Here is a 21,205-nt window from a genome sequence, read left to right on the forward strand (position 1 = left end):
AGCTCTGCCAGCTCCCCCCCACCACCCCGCCCTCCTGACCCCCTCCCTCAGGCTAATTGTTTCTACATTTTTCTGGTAGATCTGCTCATTCCTGGAGGTTGTTTTCATCCACAGACAACAGAAGTAAAAACTGCAGACAGGATTTTTTTTTTGTATTCATGGCTAGACCTCAGTTGGAACTTCAAAGGGAGATCTGAAAGGGGATAAAGAAAATGTATTTCTTGATATAAATGTATCTTATGAAAAATGTCGGAATGTGTGTGCTGGTGCAAGCAGTGTGTAACTGCAGGAATATTCAGGGGGAACTTTTTTTTTGGGGGGGGTCGGTTATGGGCCTTGAACTCTGGGCCTGGGCGCTGTCCCTCAGCTCTTCAGCTCGAGGCGAGCGCTCTACCATTCGAGCCACAGCACCGCTTCCTCAGGCCAGCTCTTACAGTGGTTCATGCTCCACTCCTGGACAGATAAACCATTATTTTCTGCTTTGTTTTTATACCAGGACTGGAACTTGAACCCAAGACTTCACCTCATGCTCTTGCCTAACTTTTTCTGCTCAAGGCTAGTACTTGACTACTTGAGTCATGCCGCTGCTTCTGGCTTTTCTTTTTTTTTTTTTCCTGCCTAATTGAAGAAAAGAGCTGGCTTCAATCCTCGATCCTCAGATCTCAGCCTCCTGAGTAGCTAGGATGACAGGTGTGAGCTACTGACACCTGGCTGTTTAGCAAATAAATTCTGTGTGCTAAACTCTTTAAAAATCACTGGGCAGGCCGGGCGCTGGTGGCTCACGCCTATCATCCTAGCTACTCAGGAGGCTGAGATCTGAGGATCACGGTTCAAAGCCAGCCTGGGCAGGAGAGACCGTGAGACTCCTATCTCCAATAAACCACCAGAAAACCGGAAGTGGCACTGTAGCTCAAGTGGTAGAGCGCTCGCCTTAAGCTGAAGAGCTGAGGGACAGCGCCCAGGCCCAGAGTTCAAGCCCCATGGCCGACAAAAAAAAAAAAAAAAAAAAAAAAAATCACTGGGCAATGGGCAGGAAAGTCCGTGAGACTAGTATCTCAATTAACTACCAGAAAACTGGAAGTGGCACTGTAGCTTAAGTGGTAGAGTGTTGAACAAAAGAAGCTCAGGGACAGCGCCCAGGCCCCAGTTCAAGCCACAGGACTAGCAAAAAAAAAAAAGGAAGAGGAAGAGGAGGAAGAGGAAGAGGAGAAATTCACTGGGCACCAGTGATCACACCTGCCATTCTTAGCTACTCAGGATGCTGAGATCTAAGGATCATTATTAGAAGCCAGCCCAGGCAGGAAAGTCTAGGAAACTCGTATCTCCAATTAACCACTTGAGCTGTGGCTCAAGTAGTTGAGTGCTAGCCTTGAGCAAAGAAGTTCAGAGACAGTGCCCAGGCCCTGAGTTCAAGTCCCAGGACTAGCACAGGAAGAAAAGAGAGAAAGAGAGGGGAAGGAAGGAAGGAAGGAGGGAAAGAGGGAGGGAGGGAGGGAGGGATCCTACTGGCCTCTGTGCAGGCAGTTTGAACCGGCAGTGGTCTTCGGGAGTGGGCGGGGCGGCTCAGGATCCTCACTGTCTCAGGATCCTCATTGTAGCAGCGTCTGGCAGTTCACCAGTTCATTCTCATCTGGGGATGGGAGGTGAGCAGAGGCAGCAATCTGTCCACACCGCCTCCTGCCCGGCACGCCCCCTCCATGCCCTCCCGGGTCCCTCAGGGGGCACGGATGCCTGCACGGCCAGCCTCTGAGCCCTGCCCAGGCTGGGATTCCACGCTTGCTCCCATGCTGGCCCCCTGCTGGCCACCGGGCGGTGCCCTCCTGCTCCTCGAAGCCCGCACACCCCACCCAGAGCCACAGCAGCCCACGCCCAGCTTTAATCTGATGCCCACTCAGTGGCAGAGGCTGTTTCCCGCAGGGTTTTCTGTCACCTTATTACCCGGCCATCTTTGCCCGTTTACAAGCATGTGTGTGTCCGGTGCTCTCCTGCCAAACAGCCTGAAGCCACGCACGCGGATGAGCCAGCGCCTTGGGGCCTGTCATGTACTTACATGAGGCACAGAGAAGTTGAGCAACTGCGAAGGTCACACAGCGCTCAGATGAGCAGTCAGGATTTGAACTGCAGAAGCCCAAAGGAGCCTTCCCAGAGCCTGGAACATTCACCAGGCTCTGCTCTTTCTAGTGAATTCCATACATGGTTTCCACCATTTGAAACACAGCTCTGCTTCCAGCCATTTGGTAGCTAGTTGGAGATAAGACTCTCAGATTTTGCTGCCTGGGCTGACTTTGAACCAGAAGTGGAGCTGTGTCCTGTGTCGAGGGCCCTAGAGTCACTGGGGACCTGCTAGGCCTCCATGTGGGAGGTGGTGGCCAGTGAGGCAGCTCCTTAAATGGCCAGTGCAGGCCACTGTACAACACCTGCTTTCCTCTTTATCAGCCTATAGCATTCCTAGGCATGGTGGCTCATGTCTGTAATCCCAGTTAGCAGGGAGGCAGAGATGCAGAGGATTGAGGTTTGGGACCAAAAGCTAGTGAGACCCCCCTCCTGCCCCCACTCCTTAGCAAGCCAAGTGTGGTGGTATGAGCCTATGGTCCCCGATACACAGAAGACAGAGGCAGAAGGAAGGCTGAGTGGAGAAGTATGAGCGGTTACCTGAAAACTAAAGCAAAAAGGGCTGGGGGCAGGGTTCAAATGGTACGATGCCTGTCAAGCAAGCTCAACCACCACCAGGACACCGGCATTCAAGCTACAAAAACACAAACAACCTATCCTTGTCCTCAAAAGGATTTAGCTGGGTGCCTCTAGCTACTGAGGAGACTGAGATCTGATTGTGTGTTAGGTGCTGTGCCTGGGCTTCTTGCTCAAGGCTAGGGCTCTACCACTTGAGCCATAACTCCATGTTAGCCCAATGAGCTCCCTTCCCACAGCTCAGCACGCTCCTCTCCCTTCCCACAGCATAGCACGCTCCCTTCCTGGGCAACACTAGGCCCACTTAGTAAAGGCAGTAAGTAATCAGCCTCCAGCCCCCTCTACCTTGGGATGGCACTCCTCTGGGGCAGCTACCACCAAATAAGGCAACAAGAGCCCCTTAGAGTGACCTTCAGGTCTGGGCAGCTGCAGGACCTGATCTGCTACTCAGGCAGCAGCCATCAGTCCTAGTCCGCCATGATGAAGCCTCTGGCCCTCACATCCACACTGGAGTCTCCACCTCCTAGCCCTTTCTAGATCTCCTAGGTTAAAGGTCACATAGGTCAGCTCAGACAGGAGCCTTGTGAGAAGGGGTCTTGCTGGTCTCCTTTCCGGCAATAAACCTTTTCTTTGTTCTTTGGACCTGGTCTCTGCGTAGTTTTCTGGCAAAGTCTAAAACACTCTAACACTCCGCTTCTGGCCTGTTTGTTTTTCCCAGCCCTGGGCTTGAACTCAGGGCCTGGGCGCTGCCCCTGGGCTTCTTCAGCTCAAGGCCAGCGCTCTCCCGCCCGAGCCATAGCGCCACTTCCGGCCTTTTCTGCGTATGTGGAATCGAACCCGCGGCCCTCTACCACTGCGCCACCTTCCCAGCCCGACATCGCTCCTTTCTGGACGTTTCTCCAGAGTGTCCCGCGGTGGCCGGTGTAGGACCCGCGCGTGAGGCCGGCACCCGCGGGGCTCGGCGGCCCGGGCGCCCCGCGGAGGCCGCACCGGCCGCGGGCGGCGCACGCTCGGGCGCCAGGGGGCGCTCGCGGGGACGCGCCAGGCTCCCGCCCTCGGCTGGTTCAAACTGGTTTGGGCAGGGTGCGGCCGGGCAGGCTGCATTCCAGGCCTGGCAGGCCCCGCGGGTCTCGGCCCGCCCCGGGCCTGGACGGGGCCGTCCCCAGATGCGGGGCGCATCCCGGGCCCCCGCCCCGCCCCGCCGGCCGCGGCCCCGCCTCCCTGCCCGCCCGCCGGGGGCGCTCCAGCGCGGGTGCCCCGCAGGGCCGGGGACGCGCCGTGGCCACGGCCTAGGGAGGCGCAGACGGCTCCCAGGAAGCCCTCCTCCTGAGCACCTGCGCCGCGGGGCTTTGCGGGAATCTTCCAGAAAACGCCTGTGGCCTGAGGCCCCGTGGAGAGACCTGCGGTGGGCGGGTGGGGAAGCGGGGACCCGTGCGTGCCGGACGCGTGGCCCCCACCGGGGCTGCAGACAGAGCTCAAGGCTTTGGCAGCGCCAAGCCCAGCCTGGGCCTTTTTGGTCGTCGTGGGGCTTGAACTCGGGGCCTGGGCGCTGTCCCTCAGCTCTTCAGCTCCAGGCTGGCGCTCTACCACTCGAGCCACCCCCAGGCTGTTTAAAACAGGACACGAAAGCCAGTCCTGGCAGGTAAATCCAGCGAACGAGCACAAAGCCAGAAGTAGAACTGTGGCTCAAGCGGCAGAGCACCAGCCTTGAGCAAATAACCAAATTAAGAGTTCAGAGTCCTGAGTTCAAACCCCAGTGCAGTGTGCATGCGCACGTGTGCACACACACACACACGCATTTCAGCTGGACACGGCCAGTGGTCCACACCTGCTCTCCCAACTACTCAGGAGACCACGATCTGAGGATCCAGGTTCCAAGCCAGCCCAGGAAGGAAAGAGTGTAATACCTTTATCTCCAATTAAACACCAAAAGGTAGAAGTTGAGCTGTGGCTCAAGGGGGAAAAATTTAATACTTTAAAAGAAAAGTCGGGGGCTGGGAAGATAGCTCAGTGGTAGAGCGCTTGCCTTGCATGCCTGAGGCCCTGGGTTCAATTCCTCAGCACCACATAAGCAAAAAGAAAAAAGCTGGAAGTGGCGCTGTGGCTCAAGTGGTAGAGCACTAGCCTTGAGCTGAAGAGCTGAGGGACAGCGCCCAGGCCCAGAGTTCAGGCCCCGTGACCGGACGCAAAAAAAAACAAAACAAAACAAAAAAATAAATAAAAGAAAAGTCGGGCTGGGAAGGTGGCTCAGTGGTAGAGTGCTTGCCTTGCATGCCTGAGGCCCTGGGTTCGATTCCTCAGCACCACATCAGCAAAAAGAAAAAAGCCGGAAGTGGCGCTGTGGCTCAAGTGGTAGAGCACTAGCCTTGAGCTGAAGAGCTGAGGGACAGTGCCCAGGCCCAGAGTTCAGGCCCCATGACTGACAAAAAAAGGAAAAGTCATAACAGGTGGACCCATTGTAACAATGAGATGTACAAGACACTATGTTAAAAACGAACTTCACAACTTTGGGGGGGGGAGGCGGGTAACAATGCTCGATAGGAAATGGACTCATTTCCTTACTCATGTAACTGTAACCCCTCTGTACAGTATCTCTACTATATATATAGTATATATATATATATAGATAGATAGATAGATAGATAGATATGTATACATAGTTAAACAACGAACTGAACACAGAGGCATGAGTTTTCGAACAGTCCGGGAGTCCCCGTGCTTAGCTCAACTGCATTGTTTTGGGGGGCTACCCCTCCTTTTTGGAGCACGGGAGGGGTCACGCTTAGTGACTAAGAATCCCCTGCAGGGAACTTACTTTACGTGGAATGGGGGCCTAGGAGGGAGAGGGGCCTGGTTTCTCTCATTTCCTGGGCCTGGCGCCGCGGGGGGCTTCCCCCCACTTCCCGGCCCCTCCACTGCCTCCTCTCCAGCTGCCCGGGCCCCGGTGTCCTTCCTTCCCCAGCGTGGCGGTCCCGAGTGGGCCTGGGATTCGCCCCATCCCCGCTGGGGTGCGGCCGGTGGGCACCCGGAGGCCCGGCGTTAGCAGGTTCGCGGCGGTCACAGGCGCCCCGCGCAAACGTTCCCGCACCTGGCGAGCGCGGGCCGGACGCCGCTCCAGGTGAGGCCGGGGCTCCGCGGGCCGCGGCGGCCGCAGCGCGCGCCGCTCGCCACCGGGTGGCGCTGCCGGCCGGCGCGCGCGCCCCAGCCCCGCCTCCGCCAGGCGGGCCTCCGGGCTGCAGCGGCCGGGGCGGGGCTCCGGGGCCGGGACCGCGACGCCCTCCGCCCGGCCTGCGGACCCCGGGATGCTCGTGGACGCTGGCCGGTCGGAGCCGGTGCGCAGCGGGGCGCGCGAGCTCGCGCTCTTCCTGACCCCCGAGCCGGGGGCGGAGGTAGGGGGCGAGGGCGAGGGGGAGGGGAGGGAGCCCTCGGGGGCGGGGGTCCCGCGGCAGCGCCTCGGGCGCCCGGGAAGGGGGCGCCCCGTGCCCGGCGCCGCGGCCGCCCCGGATGCGCGCAGGGCCGGGCCCGCTCCGGCTGCGCCGACGCCGGGCCCCATCCGCACTCGGCCCCCCAACACCCGAACCCCATCCGCACCCGGCCCCCCAACACCCTGCCCATCCGCACCCGGCCCCCCGACACCCTGCCCATCCGCACCCGGCCCCCCGACACCCGGCCCCATCCGCACCCGGCCCCCCAACACCCTGCCCATCCGCACCCGGCCCCCCGACACCCTGCCCATCCGCACCCGTACCCCCGACACCCTGCCCATCCGCACCCGGCCCCCCAACACCCGAACCCCATCCGCACCCGGCCCCCCGACACCCGGCCCCATCCGCACCCGGCCCCCCAACACCCGAACCCCATCCGCACCCGGCCCCCCGACACCCTGCCCATCCGCACCCGGCCCCCCGACACCCTGCCCATCCGCACCCGGCCCCCCGACACCCTGCCCATCCGCACCCGTATCCCCGACACCCTGCCCATCCGCACCCGGCCCCCCGACACTCGGCCCATCTGCACTCGGCCCATCCGCACCCGGACCCCCGACACTCGGCCCATCTGCACTCGGCCCATCTGCACTCGGCCCATCCGCACCCGGACCCCCGACACCCGGCCTCCCAACACCCGAACCCCATCCGCACCCGGTCCCCCGACACCCGGCCTCCCATCACCCGAACCCCATCCGCACCCGGTCCCCCCGACACCCGGCCCCATCCGCACCCGGCCCCCCCCACACCCAGCCCCATCCTTACCCGGTCCCCCAATACCCGGCCCCTTCCGTACCTGGCCTCCGGACATCCGGCCCCACCCCCCACCCCTGGCCCCATCCTCACCCCCTCCCCCGGCCCCCAACCCCTGCCCCATCCGCACCCAGACGCCCAACACCCAGCTCCATCCACACCTGGGTCCCCTCATCCTCGGTGCCCTGGGACCCCCAGCCAAAGGCCCTGGGACCTCTTCTCCTCCTCCTCCTCCCCACCTCCTCTCCCCCTCCTCCCCCTCCTCTCCTCTGCCCCCTTCCCCCCCTCCTCTATCTCCTCTTCCCCCTCTCCCCTGTCCCTCCTCCTCCCCCTCCTTCCCTCCCCTCTCCCTCCTCCCCATCCCTCTCTCCTCTCCCCCCTCTTCCCCTCTCCTACCCTTCTTCCTCTCCCCCTCCCTCCCCCCTCCTCCCTCCTCCCCTGCCTATCCTCCCTCCTCCCTTCTCCCTCCTCCCCTCCCCCTCCTCTCCTCTCCTCCCCCCAGCTGTGCCTGATGCCAGCCGTGGGGCGTGGGTGCAGGAAGCCCCAGGCCTCGGTGGCTGTGGTTGCTAGGAGGGAAATAGCACGTCGCTGTCTGCACTTCTATTTTAAAGCATAAATACAAAGTGGGTCTCAAACTAGACTTCCTTCCAGCTGCCGGCGGTCTCGGCGGTGAGGTGCTGGGCAGAGTTACCCGGGTTCACCAGCCAGAAGCCCAGCAGGTTCCAGGGTTACACAGTTCACAGCGGGCCTGGTGCTCATCGGGTAACCCAGCCACTCTGGAGCTGAGATTGGAGGAGCAAAGTGGTGCAGTGCTAGCCTGAGCCGAAGAACAGAGCCCAGGCCCCAGCTCAAGACATACGACTAAGAAGTAAAATAAAAACCCGCCTTCCCAGAGGATGCATCTGTGTGTGCATATGCTGGTCCTGGAGCTTGAACTCCAGGCCTGAATACAGATTTTTTTCTTTTTGTTCAAGGCTCTACTACTTGAGCCACAGCTCTTCTTCCAGCCTTTTGGTAGTTAATTGGATATAAGAGTCTCATGGACTTTCCTGCCTGGGCTGGCTTTGAACCTCCAACTCTCAGATCTCAGCTTCCTGCATAGCTAGGATTACAGTTGTGAGTCACCAGTGCCTGGCGCTCTCTTTCTTCCTTCCTTCCTTCCTTTCTTTCTTTTTTTTTGGGGGGAGGTCTGGTAGGTTGTGGGGCCTGAACTCTGGGCCTGGGCGCTGTCCCTCAGCTCTTCAGCTCAAGGCTAGCGCTCTACCACTTGAGCCATAGTGCCACCTCCAGCTTTTTTCTTTTTTGCTTATGTGGTGCTGAGGAATTGAACCCAGGGCCTCAGGCATTCAAGGCAAGCACTCTACCACTGAGCCACCTTCCCAGCCCCTTTTCTTTTCTTTTTTTTTTTCCGGTCGTGGGGCTTGAACTCTGTGCTTGGGTGCTGTCCCTATGCTCCTCAGCTCAAGGCAAGCGCTCTACCGCCTGAGCCACAATGCCACTTCTGGTTTTCTAGAGGTTTACTGGAGATAAGAGTCTCACAGACTTTCCTGCCTGGGCTGGCTTGGAACCCTGATCCTCAGATCTCAGCCTCTGAGTAGCTAGGATGACCCCCATGAGCTACTGGTGCCTGGCTCTTTCTTTCTTTCTTTCTTTCTTTCTTTCTTTCTTTCTTTCTTTCTTTCTTTCTTTCTTTCTTTTCTTTCTTTCTTTGTGCCTGGCTCGCTCTTTCTTTCTTTCCTTCCTTCCTTCCTTTTTTTTTTTTTTTTTTTCAGTTGTGGGGCCTGAACTTTGGGCCTGGGTGCTGTCCCTCAGCTCTTCAGCTCAAGGCTAGCGCTCTACCACTTGATCTACAGTGCCACTTCCAGCTTTTTCTGCTTATGTGTTGCTGAGGAATTGAACCCAGGGCCTCACCCATGTGAGGCAAGCACTCTACCACTGAGCCACCTTCCCAGTTCCGAATGTGTAATTCTGTGAGAGCATGTGTCCCCACAGTGTATGGTCCTTGGTCCTGGGGTTTTCAAAGCCTTGCTCTTGGAGAGATTGCTGGGCCAACAGCACTGGGCAGGGGCTTGGTGCTGCTTCACGGTCCTGCCAACACCCATCACTTCCACTGTGGAGATTGTGACCTTCTCAGTGGGTGTGGAGTGGCCCATAGTGGATGGTTCTGAGCAGATGGAGGTTTGGATGGTTCTGGTAATGCTGGGCTTTGAACTCAGGACCTTGAGCTTGCTTGGCAGGCATTCTACCAGTTGAGCCACACCTCCAGCCCACAGATTTGCTTTTTTTTTTTAATGCTTTTTAAAATTTTTATTTTATTTTTGTCGGTTGTGGGGCCTGATCTCTGGGCCTGGGCGCTGTTCCTCAGCTCTTCAGCTCAAGACTAGCACGCTACCACTTGAGCCACAATGCCACTTCCAGCTTTTTCTGTTTATGTGGTGCTGAGGAATCGAACCTAAGGCCTTGTGCATGCGAGGCAAGCACTCTACTACTGAGCCACCTTCCCAGCCCCCTGATTTGCTTTTAACAGCACCCTATAGATGAGATTGAAGAACAAAACAGGAAGTGGGCCAGAGAGCACCCAGCAGGCCTGGATGGTGCTTCATGGCAGGGCAGTGATCAGGGAAATGGAGAGATGTGTGTGTGTGTGTGTGTGTGTGTGTGTGTGTGTGTGTATGCACGTGCGTGTGTGCGTGCAGGCACATGCACTCTGCTGAGGCTTAAAGTAAAAGCCTGGGTACGGTACACCCCTTAGTTTTTTCACTCAAGTCTAGTGCTCTACCACTTGAGCCACAGGGCTCCTTCTAGCTCTTTGGTGGTTCATTAGACAAAAGAATCTTATGGACTTTCAAAGTCCTCCCAGGGCTGATTTGGAATCCTGATCTTCAGATCTCAGCCTCTAGCGCAGCACCGGACCTCCCAGCTGAGCTAGAGAGATTTTGAAGGTTGAACTTGGAGGGAGGGAGGGTGCAGGGTCAGCAGAGCTTGCGGGTGTGGGGTTGGAGGGCCTTCTGTTCCGTGTGCCAGCTCTGGGGGAGCAGCGCTGGCCTCTCTGCCAGGCTTTGGCACGTCCAGCTGGCACCTTTGGAGAAGGAGGAAGCTCTGGGTGCGAATGGCGCAGGTCAGCCCCTCTGTTTCTGCTGCTCCTTCCCCAAGTCTGCCGGTGCGTGTCTGGGGCAGCTGGGGCATGCAGCCTGCATCTGGCTGGTGGGGGCGTGTGGCGCGGAGGCCCATGGGGCCACTTAGAGGATTATCGTGGGAGGAAACAGTCCCATGGTAACTGTGGGCCTGGTGGGGTGGCCAGCTCCCTGGCTTCCTGTTGGTGGGGAATATTCTGGGCTTTTGCCTCTGTTGGTTCGCTAGGCATTACCTGCTTTCTTCTTTCTTCCCTCCTCCCAGCCTCCTGGCACTGCCCCAGACCACAGAGGGGGGTGGGGAGAGGCACCCAGTGCCCCCCCCCAGGGCAGACACCCTTCAACAAGCAGACTTCCATTCTGCTTCAGTAGTTCTTAGCTGCATGACTGGAACAGGTGACGTGTGGGTGTGGCGTGTGCCTGTCCTGGGGCTGGAACTCAGGCCACAGCGCTGTTCCTGTACTAAGCCACTGCTCCACTTCCAGCTTTTTTTGGTTTAGTTGGAGATAAGAGCCTCAGAGCTGAGCGCCCGAGGCTCACACCTGTCATCCTAGCTCCTCAGGAGGCTGAGATCGGAGGATCATGGTTCAAAGCCAGGCAGGAGAGTCCATGAGACTCTTACCACCAAGTAACCACCAGAAAATAGGAAGTGGAGCTATGGCTCAAAGCAGTGGAGCACTGGCCTTGATCACAAAGAGCTCAGAGACAGCGCCCAGGTTCTGAGTTCAAGCCCCAGGGCAAAAAAAGACAAAAGAAAGTCTCATGGACTTTCCAGTCCAGGCTGGCTTTGGCTCTCAGTCTCTTGAGTAGCCAGCATTACAGGCGTGAGCCACCAGCCCCGGCTTGAGCAAGCGGTTTAACCTCTCCCATGCTCAGTCCTCACAGAGGGGAAGTGATGGTACTCAGCTGTGCTCCTCTGGGGGAGAGAATGCCGGGTACACTCCTGCGGCCGCAGGGCTGGGAGTTAGAACCTCAGGGTGGCTTCCCAACAACCCATCACCAGGCTGTGAGGCTCCTGTCACAGGCCAGACCCTTGGGATGCAGCCAGTGAGGGTCGGGGCAGCAGAAGAGATGAGATTTGAACTCAGGACTTGAACATGCCCTTAATCCCCTCCCTCCCACCACGCCCCTGCCAGCCAGCTGCTCTGTCTGGGCCTGGCCCCCAGTCCCAGCCCAGCCCCCAGGCTTGGGCCCCGCCCTTTCTGTGCTGCTTGGCCTGCTAACCCTCAACAGGGGCACCTGGCACCCTGGCTGGCAGCCTCCATTCATCTGCCATCAGGGCTTAGCATCTGGGTGGTCTACCTTCTGTTCCAGGGCTTCCAGCTCCCACCAGCATCTCCGACCCCCACGCTCCCCTTCCCCTTCCTGTTTAACCTCCCTCCTTCTTTCAGGGCTGGGCTGGAGTTCTTCCCTCCTGGCCTCCCCTACGCTCTGGCCCCTTTTTTCCAACCTTCCTATCGAGGCCCAGAAATAGCCCAGCCCCAATGGGAAAGAGGATTTCTGCCCAGCAGTTTATTCTGTGTGGTAGCGAAGGCTGGTGCTGGAGGCGGGTGTCTGGTTCTTTCTAAACCCGGGGGACAGGTCGGTGGTGGGGAGCTTCCAGGTATGGGGGGTCCAGGCCTCAAGGTCCTGTCTGCCTCCACCTCCCACACAGAGCCCTAGGCCCAGCAGGGGGGAGGGATGGTGGGGGGGCGCCCTCCTCCAGGTCACAGGAGCAGGAAAGTCCACTCTGAGTTTTACATGAGTGAGTGACTGGGTTTGAACACCTGGAGAGCTTTGGTCCAGGGAGAGGAAAGACTTCTTTTTGGGTATATGCCATGACTTAGAAATTGGGGTACTTCAACTTGGGTGCTGGTGCTCATACCTGTACTCCCTGGTACTTAGGAAGATGAGATCTGAGGATCACTGTTCAAAGCCAGCCCAGGCAGAAAAGACCATGAGACTGTTATCTCCTATTAACCACCAAAGAGGCAGAAGTGGAGCTGTGGCTCAAGTGGTAGAGCACCAGCCTTCAGAGTGTGAGGACTCACTATCGGCACATACACACAATATAAACTGGGGCATTTCCACAGAATTGGAACTTTTGGCTCCTCTTGATTAATGAGCAAATGGGACAGGTCAGGGCCAGCGTTCCCCCGGGACCTCGGGTGGCGGGACCTGGGCATGCACCTTGCAGCTAGACACCAGCCCAGCACTGCTTTTCTTTTCCTTTGTTCTTCCCTTCCCTTCTCTTCCCTTCCTTTCCCTTCTCTTCCCTTCCTTTTCTTCTCCCCCCGTCCTCTTTCTTTCTTTGTTGGTCATGGGGCTTGAGCTCTGGGCCTGGGCGCTGTCCCTCAGTTCTTCAGCTCAAGGCGAGCGCTCTACCACTTGAGCCACAGTGCCACTTCTGGTTTTCTGGTGGTTTATTGGAGATAAGAGTCTCACAGACTTTCTTGCCCTGGCTGGCTTTGAACCACAATTCTCAGATCTCAGCCTCCTGAGTTGCTAGGATGACAGGCGTGAGCCACCAGTGCCTGCCTGCCTGCCTGCCTGCCTGCCTTCCTTCCTGCCTGCCTTCCTTCCTTCCTTCCTTCCTTCCTTCCTGTTTGATTTTTGGTTTCTGGTGGGTTTTTTTTTTTTTTTTTTGGTCATGGGTCTTGAACTCTGGGCCTGGGCGTTGTCCCTCAGCTCTTCAGCTCAAGGTGAGCACTTTACCACTTGAGCCACAGCACTACTGCCGGTTTTCTGGTGGTTCATTGGAGGTAAGAGTCTCACAGGGGCTGGGAAGGTGGCTCAGTGGTAGAGTGCTTGCCTTGCATGCATGAGGCACTGGGTTCGATTCCTCAGCACCACATAAATGGGAAAAGCTGGAAGTGGCACTGTGGCTCAAGTGGTAGAGCGCTTGCCTTGAGCTGAAGAGCTGAGGGACAGCACCCAGGCCCAGAGTTCAAGCCCTATGACTGACAAAAAAAGAGTCTCATGGAGTTTCCTGCCTGGGCTGCCTCTGAACAGTGATCCTCAGAGCTCAGCCTCCTGAGTAGCTAGGATGACAGGCGTGAGCCGCTGGTGCCTGGCTTCTTTCTCCTTCCTTCCTCCCCCCCTTTCTCCCCCCTCTCGTGGTGCTGGAGGTGGATCCAAGTGCACGGCCTCTGAGCCCCCAACCCCAGCCCAATGGGGAAAGCTCAGTCTAGGGCTTCATCGTTGGTATTTATTCTGTGCTCTGCGTGGGCCTCCACCTCTGCGGGGTCAGAGCAGCTCCCCAGGGTCCACCCCAGGGCCCCCCATGCTGGGCTAGAGGTTTGGTTAAACGTGAATTCTCAACAAACCCCAAACATACCCCGTGGGTCTGGCATGTCCTCCTCCTCCATCAGATGGTGTTCTGGCTGTGCGTGTTTCTACCTCTTCTGGGGCTCACTGCTCTCGTCTGTGGCTTTGAGTCTGTGGGGTCTAGCCACCCTTAGCATCTCCCCTGCCTTTAGCTGTGTGACCTTGCTCAGGTCACCACACCTCTCTGGGCCTCAGGTTCCACATCTGCACACCAGAGGGGATTGGAGCAGCTTCGGTATTTATTCCTTGATAGATCTACTTGCCCCGTGAGGCTTTAGCAGGTCCTCTGTGGGTGGGGTCTAATTCCTTCAGGACTTGGAAAAGGCAGGGTCTTGAATGAAGTCTTAAGAAGAGCAGCCTGGAGGGTTTGTCTCCCTTGGAAACCACGTGCTAACGCAGGCCGGTGTGGTCTCTTGGCAGGCAAGGCAGGTGGAGGCCGCCATGGAGGGCTTGTTTCTCATGTTGGAGGAGTTCTGCAGCCTGGTGGACATGGTGAGTGGGCTGCAGGGTGGGCTCAGAGCCTTGATGTAACCACCAGAACTTGGGCCAGGGGTGAGGGGCGTCGGTCTGTGTGTCTGTCCGTCATCTGTCTTTCTCCCAAGGGCTTCCTGGGCAGCCATCTTGATCTCCTTCTTCCCCCAAGATGGTTTCTGGTCCTCAGAGGCGCCGGCGCCGGCCACGAGGTGGCGCTCTGGGGTTCTCCGGGAGCCCGCTGCAGGGACGCCTCTATATTTAACTCGCCCTTCAAGCATGGAGCCGGCCAGGAAGTGGCCGGGCCTGGAGGCCCGCGAGGAGCCTGCTGCCCGCCCCGCGCCTGCTCCTGCTCCTGGCAGGGCTGGACACCGAGGCCCTTCCAGAGCCCCTTTGTTCTCTTCAGGGCTTGTTGGGTCAGGTCCCCAGGGCAGGGGGCGGGGAAAAGATGGGGGACAATGAATGACCAAGGCCCAGGGGCAGGTTCAGATTCCCAGACATTTCCTCACCATCCACGGGGCCCCAGGATGCTGCCTGCCACGGCGGACCCCCAGGGTGGGGATCAGTGACACCCCACACTCACTAAGGACAAACCAGCAGCCTAAAGGGGAGAGAGACTCCACGCGGAGACTGCGTGCGGTGCCAGGCCCTGCCTTTCCCCACAGAGTGGCTATGCTGCCCGGTGAGTCCCAGAGTAGCGCACAGAGCACCGACCTGTGCCGGCAGCGGGCATCCACAGCCCTCCCGGACAGCCTCTGACACAGTGCGATCCCGGGAATGATGCTTGGTGATGGCTGGACGCTGGTGGCTCACGCCTGTATCCTAGCTACTCAGGAGGCTGAGATCTGAGGATCGTGGTTTGAAGCTACCCCAAGCGGGAAAGTCCGTGATTCCCTTCTCCCTCCTTGGCCTGGGGCCTTGAACCCAGGGCCTGAGTGCTGTCCCTGAGCTCTTTTGCTCAAGGCTGGTGCTCTACCATTTGAATCATAGAGCCACTTCAGCATTTTCTGGGTGGTTTATTGAACATTAGAGTCTCACAGACTTTCCTGCCCAGGTTGGCTTCAAGTTATGATTCTCAGATCTCAGCATCTCCAGTAGCTACAATTCCAGGCGTGAGCATCAGTGCCTGCTTCTGGAGACGCTTATCTCCAATAAACTACTCAGAAAAAGCCTGAAGTGGCACTGTGGCTCAAATGGTAGAGCGCTAGCCTTGAGCAGAATAAGCTCAGAGACAATGCCCTAGGCCCACAGTTCAAGCACCAGGACTGGCACAAAGAAAGAGAGGAAGGAAGGGAGGGAGGGAAAGAGGGAGGGAGGGTGCTGTGGGGGGCCGTGTTGCATGCTGGGGAGTCTGGGGGCAGAGGAGACGTGGCAAAGCCATGGGCATCTATCTCGAGCTGCTGATGGCTAGCGTGTAGTCTGCGGGCTCAGGGCAGCCAGATCCAGGTGCCCAGAACTGCGGGAATTGGAGGCGTCAGCCTTTCGTTCCTGGGACAGGGCCCCGGGCCCATGTGGGGCCATGGAGCAGCCTGGGTTGGGATCTCATTTCCCACTTCCAAGCCCCTCGGCCTTAGCCAGAGGGACCTGCCCCGTGCACGGGCCATCCGTCCTCTGGTGACGCGGTCGGGCCAGTGCTGGACAGTGCCTGCCACCTCTCACTGTTCCTGGCCCAAAGGGGAGCCTGGAGGGAGGGTTGGGGCTCTTTCCATCCCCTCCATGCCTGCCGCGTGCTGGTGGCAAGTGCGCCCAGCTCTCTCCTGCCTGCTGTTGTCCGGGAGAAGCGGGCCCTGGGAGCGACGTGTGTCTGGGCCCGCAGCTCCTCTGGTCCTCCAGTGAGGTGGAGTCGGGGCTGGGGGTCCTCACCTTTCCAACCCTCACCTCCGCATCGCCTTCCCCATCTACCTGGTTGTGGGCACTGGGGTTGGCATTCTACCCCTCCCCCCTCCCCCAGCCCTTTTGCTATATCGTTATTTTTCAGGTAAGGTCTCATATTTATATGTCCAGGCTGGCCCGAGCAATGATCCTCTCATTTGCGCTTCCCAGGTAGCCAGGATCACAGAAGTGTACCACAGAACCCACTCTTGCTATTGAGATGGGGGCTCGTGAGCTTTTTACCTGACTGGCCTGGAACCACAGTTCTCTGGATGTCCATCTCCTAAGTAGCTGGGATTACAGGGATGACCCACCCCACCCCGCTGGCTCGAGGTGGTTCTCTAGCGATCAATAGGAAAGAAAGACAAACCTGGCTCCTCTGCTCTGCCCTTGAGCAGAGCTGAGCCTGCGCTTGGGAAGTGGGGCCGGCGGGAGGGGGGGGGGGGGGAGGAAGGAACAGTTGCTCCCTTCTGACTCCTTGGGAAGAAGAGTGCGCTGGCAACATGGCCTCCATGCTAGGGGGCTCTGGGAGTGATGGGGATCCCTGGATTTCAAAACCTGCTCAAGCCCAGGTCCCTGGCAGGAAATGGTGTAGTGTTTGTGCAGAGGCCACACACACACACACACACACACACACACACAAACACAAACACACACACACACACACACACACACACCTGCAGCACTTTTTTTTTTCCAGTTGTGCAGAGGCCATACACACACACACACACACACACACACACACACACACACACACACACACACACCTGCAGCACTTTTTTTTTTTTCCAGTTGTGGGGCTTGAACTCAGGGCCTGGGCACTGTCCCTCAGCTCTTTCATTCAAGGCTAGCCTTCTAACACTTTGGGCCACAGCTCCTCTTCTGGTTTTCTGGTGGCTCCTTGGAGATAAGAATCTCATAGAACCAGGCGCCAGTAGCTCGTGCCTGTCAACCTAGCTACTCAGGAGGCTGAGATCTGAGGATCACGGTTCAAAGTCAGCCCAGGCAGGAAAGTCCATGAGACTCTTATCTCCAATAAACCACCAGAAAACAGGAAGTGGCGCTATGGCTTGAGTGGTAGAGCACTCACCTTGAGCTGAAGAGCACAGGGACAGCGCCCAGGCCCAGAGTTCAAGCCCTGAGACTGACAGAAAGAAAGAAAGAAAGAAAGAAAGAAAGAAAGAAAGAAAGAAAGAAAGAAAGAAAGAAAAAGAATCTCATAGCCATTCCTGCCCTGGCTGGCTTTGAACCGCTATCTTCAGATCTCAATCTCCTGAGTAGCTAGGATAACTGGTGTGAACCACCAGCACTTGGCACTTTTGTCTTTTTGATGGTTGATGGGTGATAAGAGTCTCACAGATTTTTCTGCTCAAGTTGGTTTTGAACCATGGTCCTCAGACCTCAGCTTCCTAATTACAGTTACAGGCGTGAACCACCAGCACCTGGCTTCATTTTATTTTAACTACCTAATGAATGTAATACCTGGCCTTACGTTTTCTTGTCGCGGCCCTGGACTCAGCCGCTTACTTCTCCAGGCTCTCTGGAATTTTCAGTCGGAAATTCAGTGAAAACCCCAGCAGCTTTGTGGACAGAGGAGGTGCAGCGTGCAGACCGGCGTCCCCTGGGCTTGTGCAGGAAGCAGGGGGGACGTGTGGACTCCAGACACAGGAGGGAGCTCAGGCCTGGTGAGGGAGGGGTGACAGGGGCCCAGGCCAGGGCCCCGATGCCAGGCGCCCCCTGTTCTCAGCTCCTCTCCAGCCTGCTGGGGTTGGATGGGGACTTAGACACGGGGTCTGCAGAGAGGCCTCTGGGCCTGCCTGCACATGCTCGGCTGCCATCTTGCCTGTCTCAGCTCAAGGACCCTGTTCTCTGCGGTCACCTTGGATTCCAGTGGACTCGGCTCAGGGATAAACATCTGGGATGACAATGGAAATTCCCCTGGGCCAGGGACTTCTTATCTCACAAGGCAGGGCCTGAGATAGCTCAGTCCTCAGATAATGGGAGCTCACAGCAGACCAAAGCTCTGGCCAGGTTTAACCCTGCTCCCCTCCCCCCCTGCCCTGTCCCCAGGCGTAATCCTGCTGCTCCGGAGCACTGGGCTTTCTCACCCGCTGTGCGCAGACCGAGCCCTCTCCTGAACCTCCTCCTTGTCATCAGTGGTGTGATGGTGATGGTGGCGGCCGCTGCTGGGGCTGGCTCAGGACAGCCTGGCCTAGCACGTGCAGGGCCCTGTGAAAATGAATACATGGCCGGGCACCCATGGCTCACGCCTGTCATCCTAGCTACTCAGGAGGCTGAGATCTGAGGATCAGGGTTCAAAGCCAGCCCGGGCAGGAAAGGCTGTGAAACTCTTATCTCCAATAAACCATCCAAAACCAGAAAGTGGCGCTGTGGCTCAAACACTGGTCTTGAGCTGAAGAGCTGAGGGACAGCGCCCAGTCCCAGAGTTCAAGCCCCGCGACCAACAAAAGTAAAATAAATAAATACTTGAAAGTTAGATACGTATTAACATCAACAACACTAACAACTAGTGTTTGTTCCACGCCAGGTTCCTGGTCCCAAGGGTCCCAGGGGTCCCAGGATAGCTTGGCCCGGCCCAGATCCTCACAGTGGTGGCAGGGCCCTCCTGGGCTGAGTCTGCCTGGCTGAGGCAGGGTCCCCTGCAGGTGCTGGACCCTGGGGTGCTGTGCTAGCCATGGGTGGGATTTGTGCAGAAATGGCAACCCAGAGACCTCCCGTCCTGCTCTCTTCCAGATCAGGAGTGACACCTCCCAGATCCTAGAGGAAAACCTTCCACTCCTGAAGGCCAAGGCGGTGGAGATCCGGGGCGTCTACGCCAGAGTGGACCGGCTGGAGGTGAGTGCCTGCCTCCTGCGGTCAGGACGTGGGAGGGGGAGGGGCTGTGCGTGTGGCCTGGCCGTGTCCGTGGCCAGGACGTGGGGGGGGCTGGGGGGCTGTGCGTGTGGCCTGGCCGTGTCCGTGGCCAGGACGTGGGGGGTCTGGGGGGCTGTGCGTGTGGCCTGGCCGTGTCCGTGGCCAGGACGTGGGGGGGGCTGGGGGGCTGTGCGTGTGGCTTGACCGTGTCCGTGGCCAGGACGTGGGGGGAGGCTGGGGGGCTGTGCGTGTGGCTTGGCTGTGCGTGTGGCCTGGCGTGTCCGGCGGGCCAGGGGAGGTGGGAGGCAAAGGAGGGGCTCACGTGGGAATATTTCTCATATTCAAGACATTGAGCTCCCGCTGGGCTCCCAAGGCTCACGCCTGTAATCCCAGCTACTCAGGAGGCTGAGACCTGAGGATCGAGGTTCAAAGCCAGCCCAGGCAGGAATGTCTAGGCGACTCTTATCTCCAATTAATCTCCAGAAAACCAGAAGTGGTGCTCGGGCTCCAGTGGCAGAGGGCTAGCTTTGAGCAAAAGAGATCAGGGACAGCGCCCAGGCTCCAAGTTCAAGCCCCAGGACCAGCACCAAAAGACTAATAAATAAATAAACGGAGCTCCTTTATATAAAAATCTGCATTTGAAGCCGGGCGCTGGTGGCTCACGCCTGTAATCCTAGCTACTCAGGAGGCTGAGATCTGAGGATGGCGGTTCAAAGCCAGCCCAGGCAGGAGAGACCGTGAGACTCTTATCTCAAATAAACCACCAGAAAACCGGAAGTGGCACTGTAGCTCAAGTGGTAGAGCGCTAGCCTTGAGCTGAAGAGCTGAGGGACAGCGCCCAGGCCCAGAGTTCAAGCCCCATGACTGGACCCCCCCCCAAAAAAAAAAGAAAAATCTGCATTTGAGCCTTGTAGATTCAGCCTTGGGCTCCCATTGTCTGCTTGGTGCCCCAGGGGCCGGTTGTTATATTTTGGTGGATTCCCACAAGATGACAGGGCTGAGGGAGAGTGCTCCCTCCCAGCTCCAGGCTGAGTTCCTGCCGCCTCGGTACTCCGGCCTGCCCCCCCCTCCCCCAGCTGGCCTCCATCCCCAGGGAGGAGCAGGAGCTCCCCGAGGGAAGGCAGTAAGCCCCTCTCCAGGGCTGCAGGAAGCAGCCAGGGCCTGGGCTCTGGCTTTGATGGGGAAGGGGGATGGGAGCTTGGTCTCTCTCCCTGGTGAAGGCCAGAGGGACCCAAGGCTGCGAAGTCTCTGGCCAGAGGCGCTGGGGTCCTCAGCGCTAAGCCTCTGTGGAGCACGCATGCGTGGTGATCAGTACTGACTTAGAGAATTAACATTCCTGTCAGCAGAGAATGGGGCAGGGATGTAATTAAAACTTTGCCCTTGGAATGGCTGATTCATTTGAATTTTATTCTGCACATTGGAAAGGGGAGAGACGCGGGGAAGATTCTCACACTGGTTCTTTGTAATATAGGCGTATTTGCTTTTGTGTGGTGGTTACTGTTTTTATTTTTGAGACAAGGTCTGGCTGTATAGGCTGGGCTGACCTTGAAGTCCCAACACTCAGGCCTTGGGCCTCCTGAGTGCTGAGATTACAGGCAGTGACACTGCACTGGACTTAAGTCCAATTCTTTCCTTACTGTTCAGTTGCTGACCTTGTCAGTCTCCTGCCCGCGTGGCACACTACTAAAAACACGGCTTCTGGCAACATACCATCGTTTTAGAGATAGGGTCTCCCTGGGGAGCCCAGGCTGGCCTGGGCCTCTGGGTCCTCTTGCCTGTCTCCTAGGCTCTGGATTACAGGTGTGCACAGCCACACTTGGCCACGCATTATCTTACAGCTCTGAGGTCCGAAGCTCCAAATGTGCATCCCCAGCCCAGTGAAGGGTTGGTAGGTTGGTGACTCTCACCTTTCAGCTTTTCATCCATTTCAAGGCCTGCAGGGCAGCACCCTCCAGCCATTCGCTGGAGAGAGCCATTGCTCTCTTTCCACTCCTATCCTGGGCTCACCCAGACGAGGATGCTCGCCCCCATGTAGGTGGTTTTTTGTTGTTGTTGTTGTTGTTGGTCGTGGGGCTTGAACTCTAGGCCTGGGCGCTGTCCCTGAGCTCTTCAGCTCAAAGCAAGTGCTCTACCACTTGAACCACAGCACCACTTCTGGTTTTCTAGTGTTTTATTGGAGATAAAGAGTCTCATGGACTTTCCTGCCCGGGCTGGCTTTGAACTGCAATCCTCAGATCTCAGCCTCCTGAGTAGCTAGGATTACAGGCATGAGCCACCGGCGCCCGGCTAGGTAGGTTTTTTAAAAATTAAATTATTTTATTTTTTTTGTCAGTCGTGGGGCTTGCTCTGGGCCTGGGCGCTATCCCTGAGCTCTTTAGCTTAAGGCAAGCACTCTACCACTTGAGCCACAGCACCATTTCCGGTTTTCTGGTGGTTCATTGGAGATAAGAGTCTCATGGACTTTTTTGCCCAGGCTGGCTTTGAACCGTGATCCGCATATCTCAGCCTCTTGAGTAGCTAGGATGACAGGTGTGAGCCACCACTGCCTGGCTGGACCCTAAGCTTTTTTACTCAGGGGGATCACTCTACCTCTTGTTCTACTTTCAGCTTTTTTGGTGGTTCTTT

At 57.5% G+C, this 21,205-nt stretch overlaps 1 protein-coding gene and 1 long non-coding RNA gene across 3 annotated transcripts in view; one reads left to right on the top strand and one right to left on the bottom strand.

The window, feature by feature from the left end:
- Positions 1 to 47: 47 nt before the first annotated feature.
- On the bottom strand, positions 48 to 5,698 carry LOC138805280 (uncharacterized). The gene is made up of 3 exons (XR_011365477.1): positions 5,504 to 5,698; positions 1,511 to 1,630; positions 48 to 193 (listed from the first exon to the last, which is right to left on the bottom strand). It is a non-coding gene; the product is annotated as an uncharacterized lncRNA (long non-coding RNA).
- A 223-nt stretch (positions 5,699 to 5,921) lies between these two features.
- Bcas4 (breast carcinoma amplified sequence 4) overlaps positions 5,922 to 21,205 on the top strand; it is a 28,647-nt gene continuing 13,363 nt past the window's right edge. The window contains exons 1-4 of one of the 2 annotated variants that reach the window (XM_069990005.1): positions 5,922 to 6,077; positions 7,578 to 7,688; positions 13,784 to 13,855; positions 18,461 to 18,562. In XM_069990005.1, the coding sequence (XP_069846106.1) occupies positions 5,991 to 6,077; positions 7,578 to 7,688; positions 13,784 to 13,855; positions 18,461 to 18,562 (372 nt within the window). In that variant the 5' untranslated portion in view covers positions 5,922 to 5,990. The remainder of the gene's footprint in view (positions 6,078 to 7,577; positions 7,689 to 13,783; positions 13,856 to 18,460; positions 18,563 to 21,205) is intronic. The other variant, XM_069990007.1, reaches the window with a different exon arrangement.

The sequence above is a fragment of the Dipodomys merriami genome, unplaced genomic scaffold, assembly GCF_024711535.1.
Source record: "Dipodomys merriami isolate MVZ:Mamm:240054 unplaced genomic scaffold, mDipMer1.0.p SCAF_39, whole genome shotgun sequence".
NCBI lineage: Eukaryota > Metazoa > Chordata > Mammalia > Rodentia > Heteromyidae > Dipodomys > Dipodomys merriami.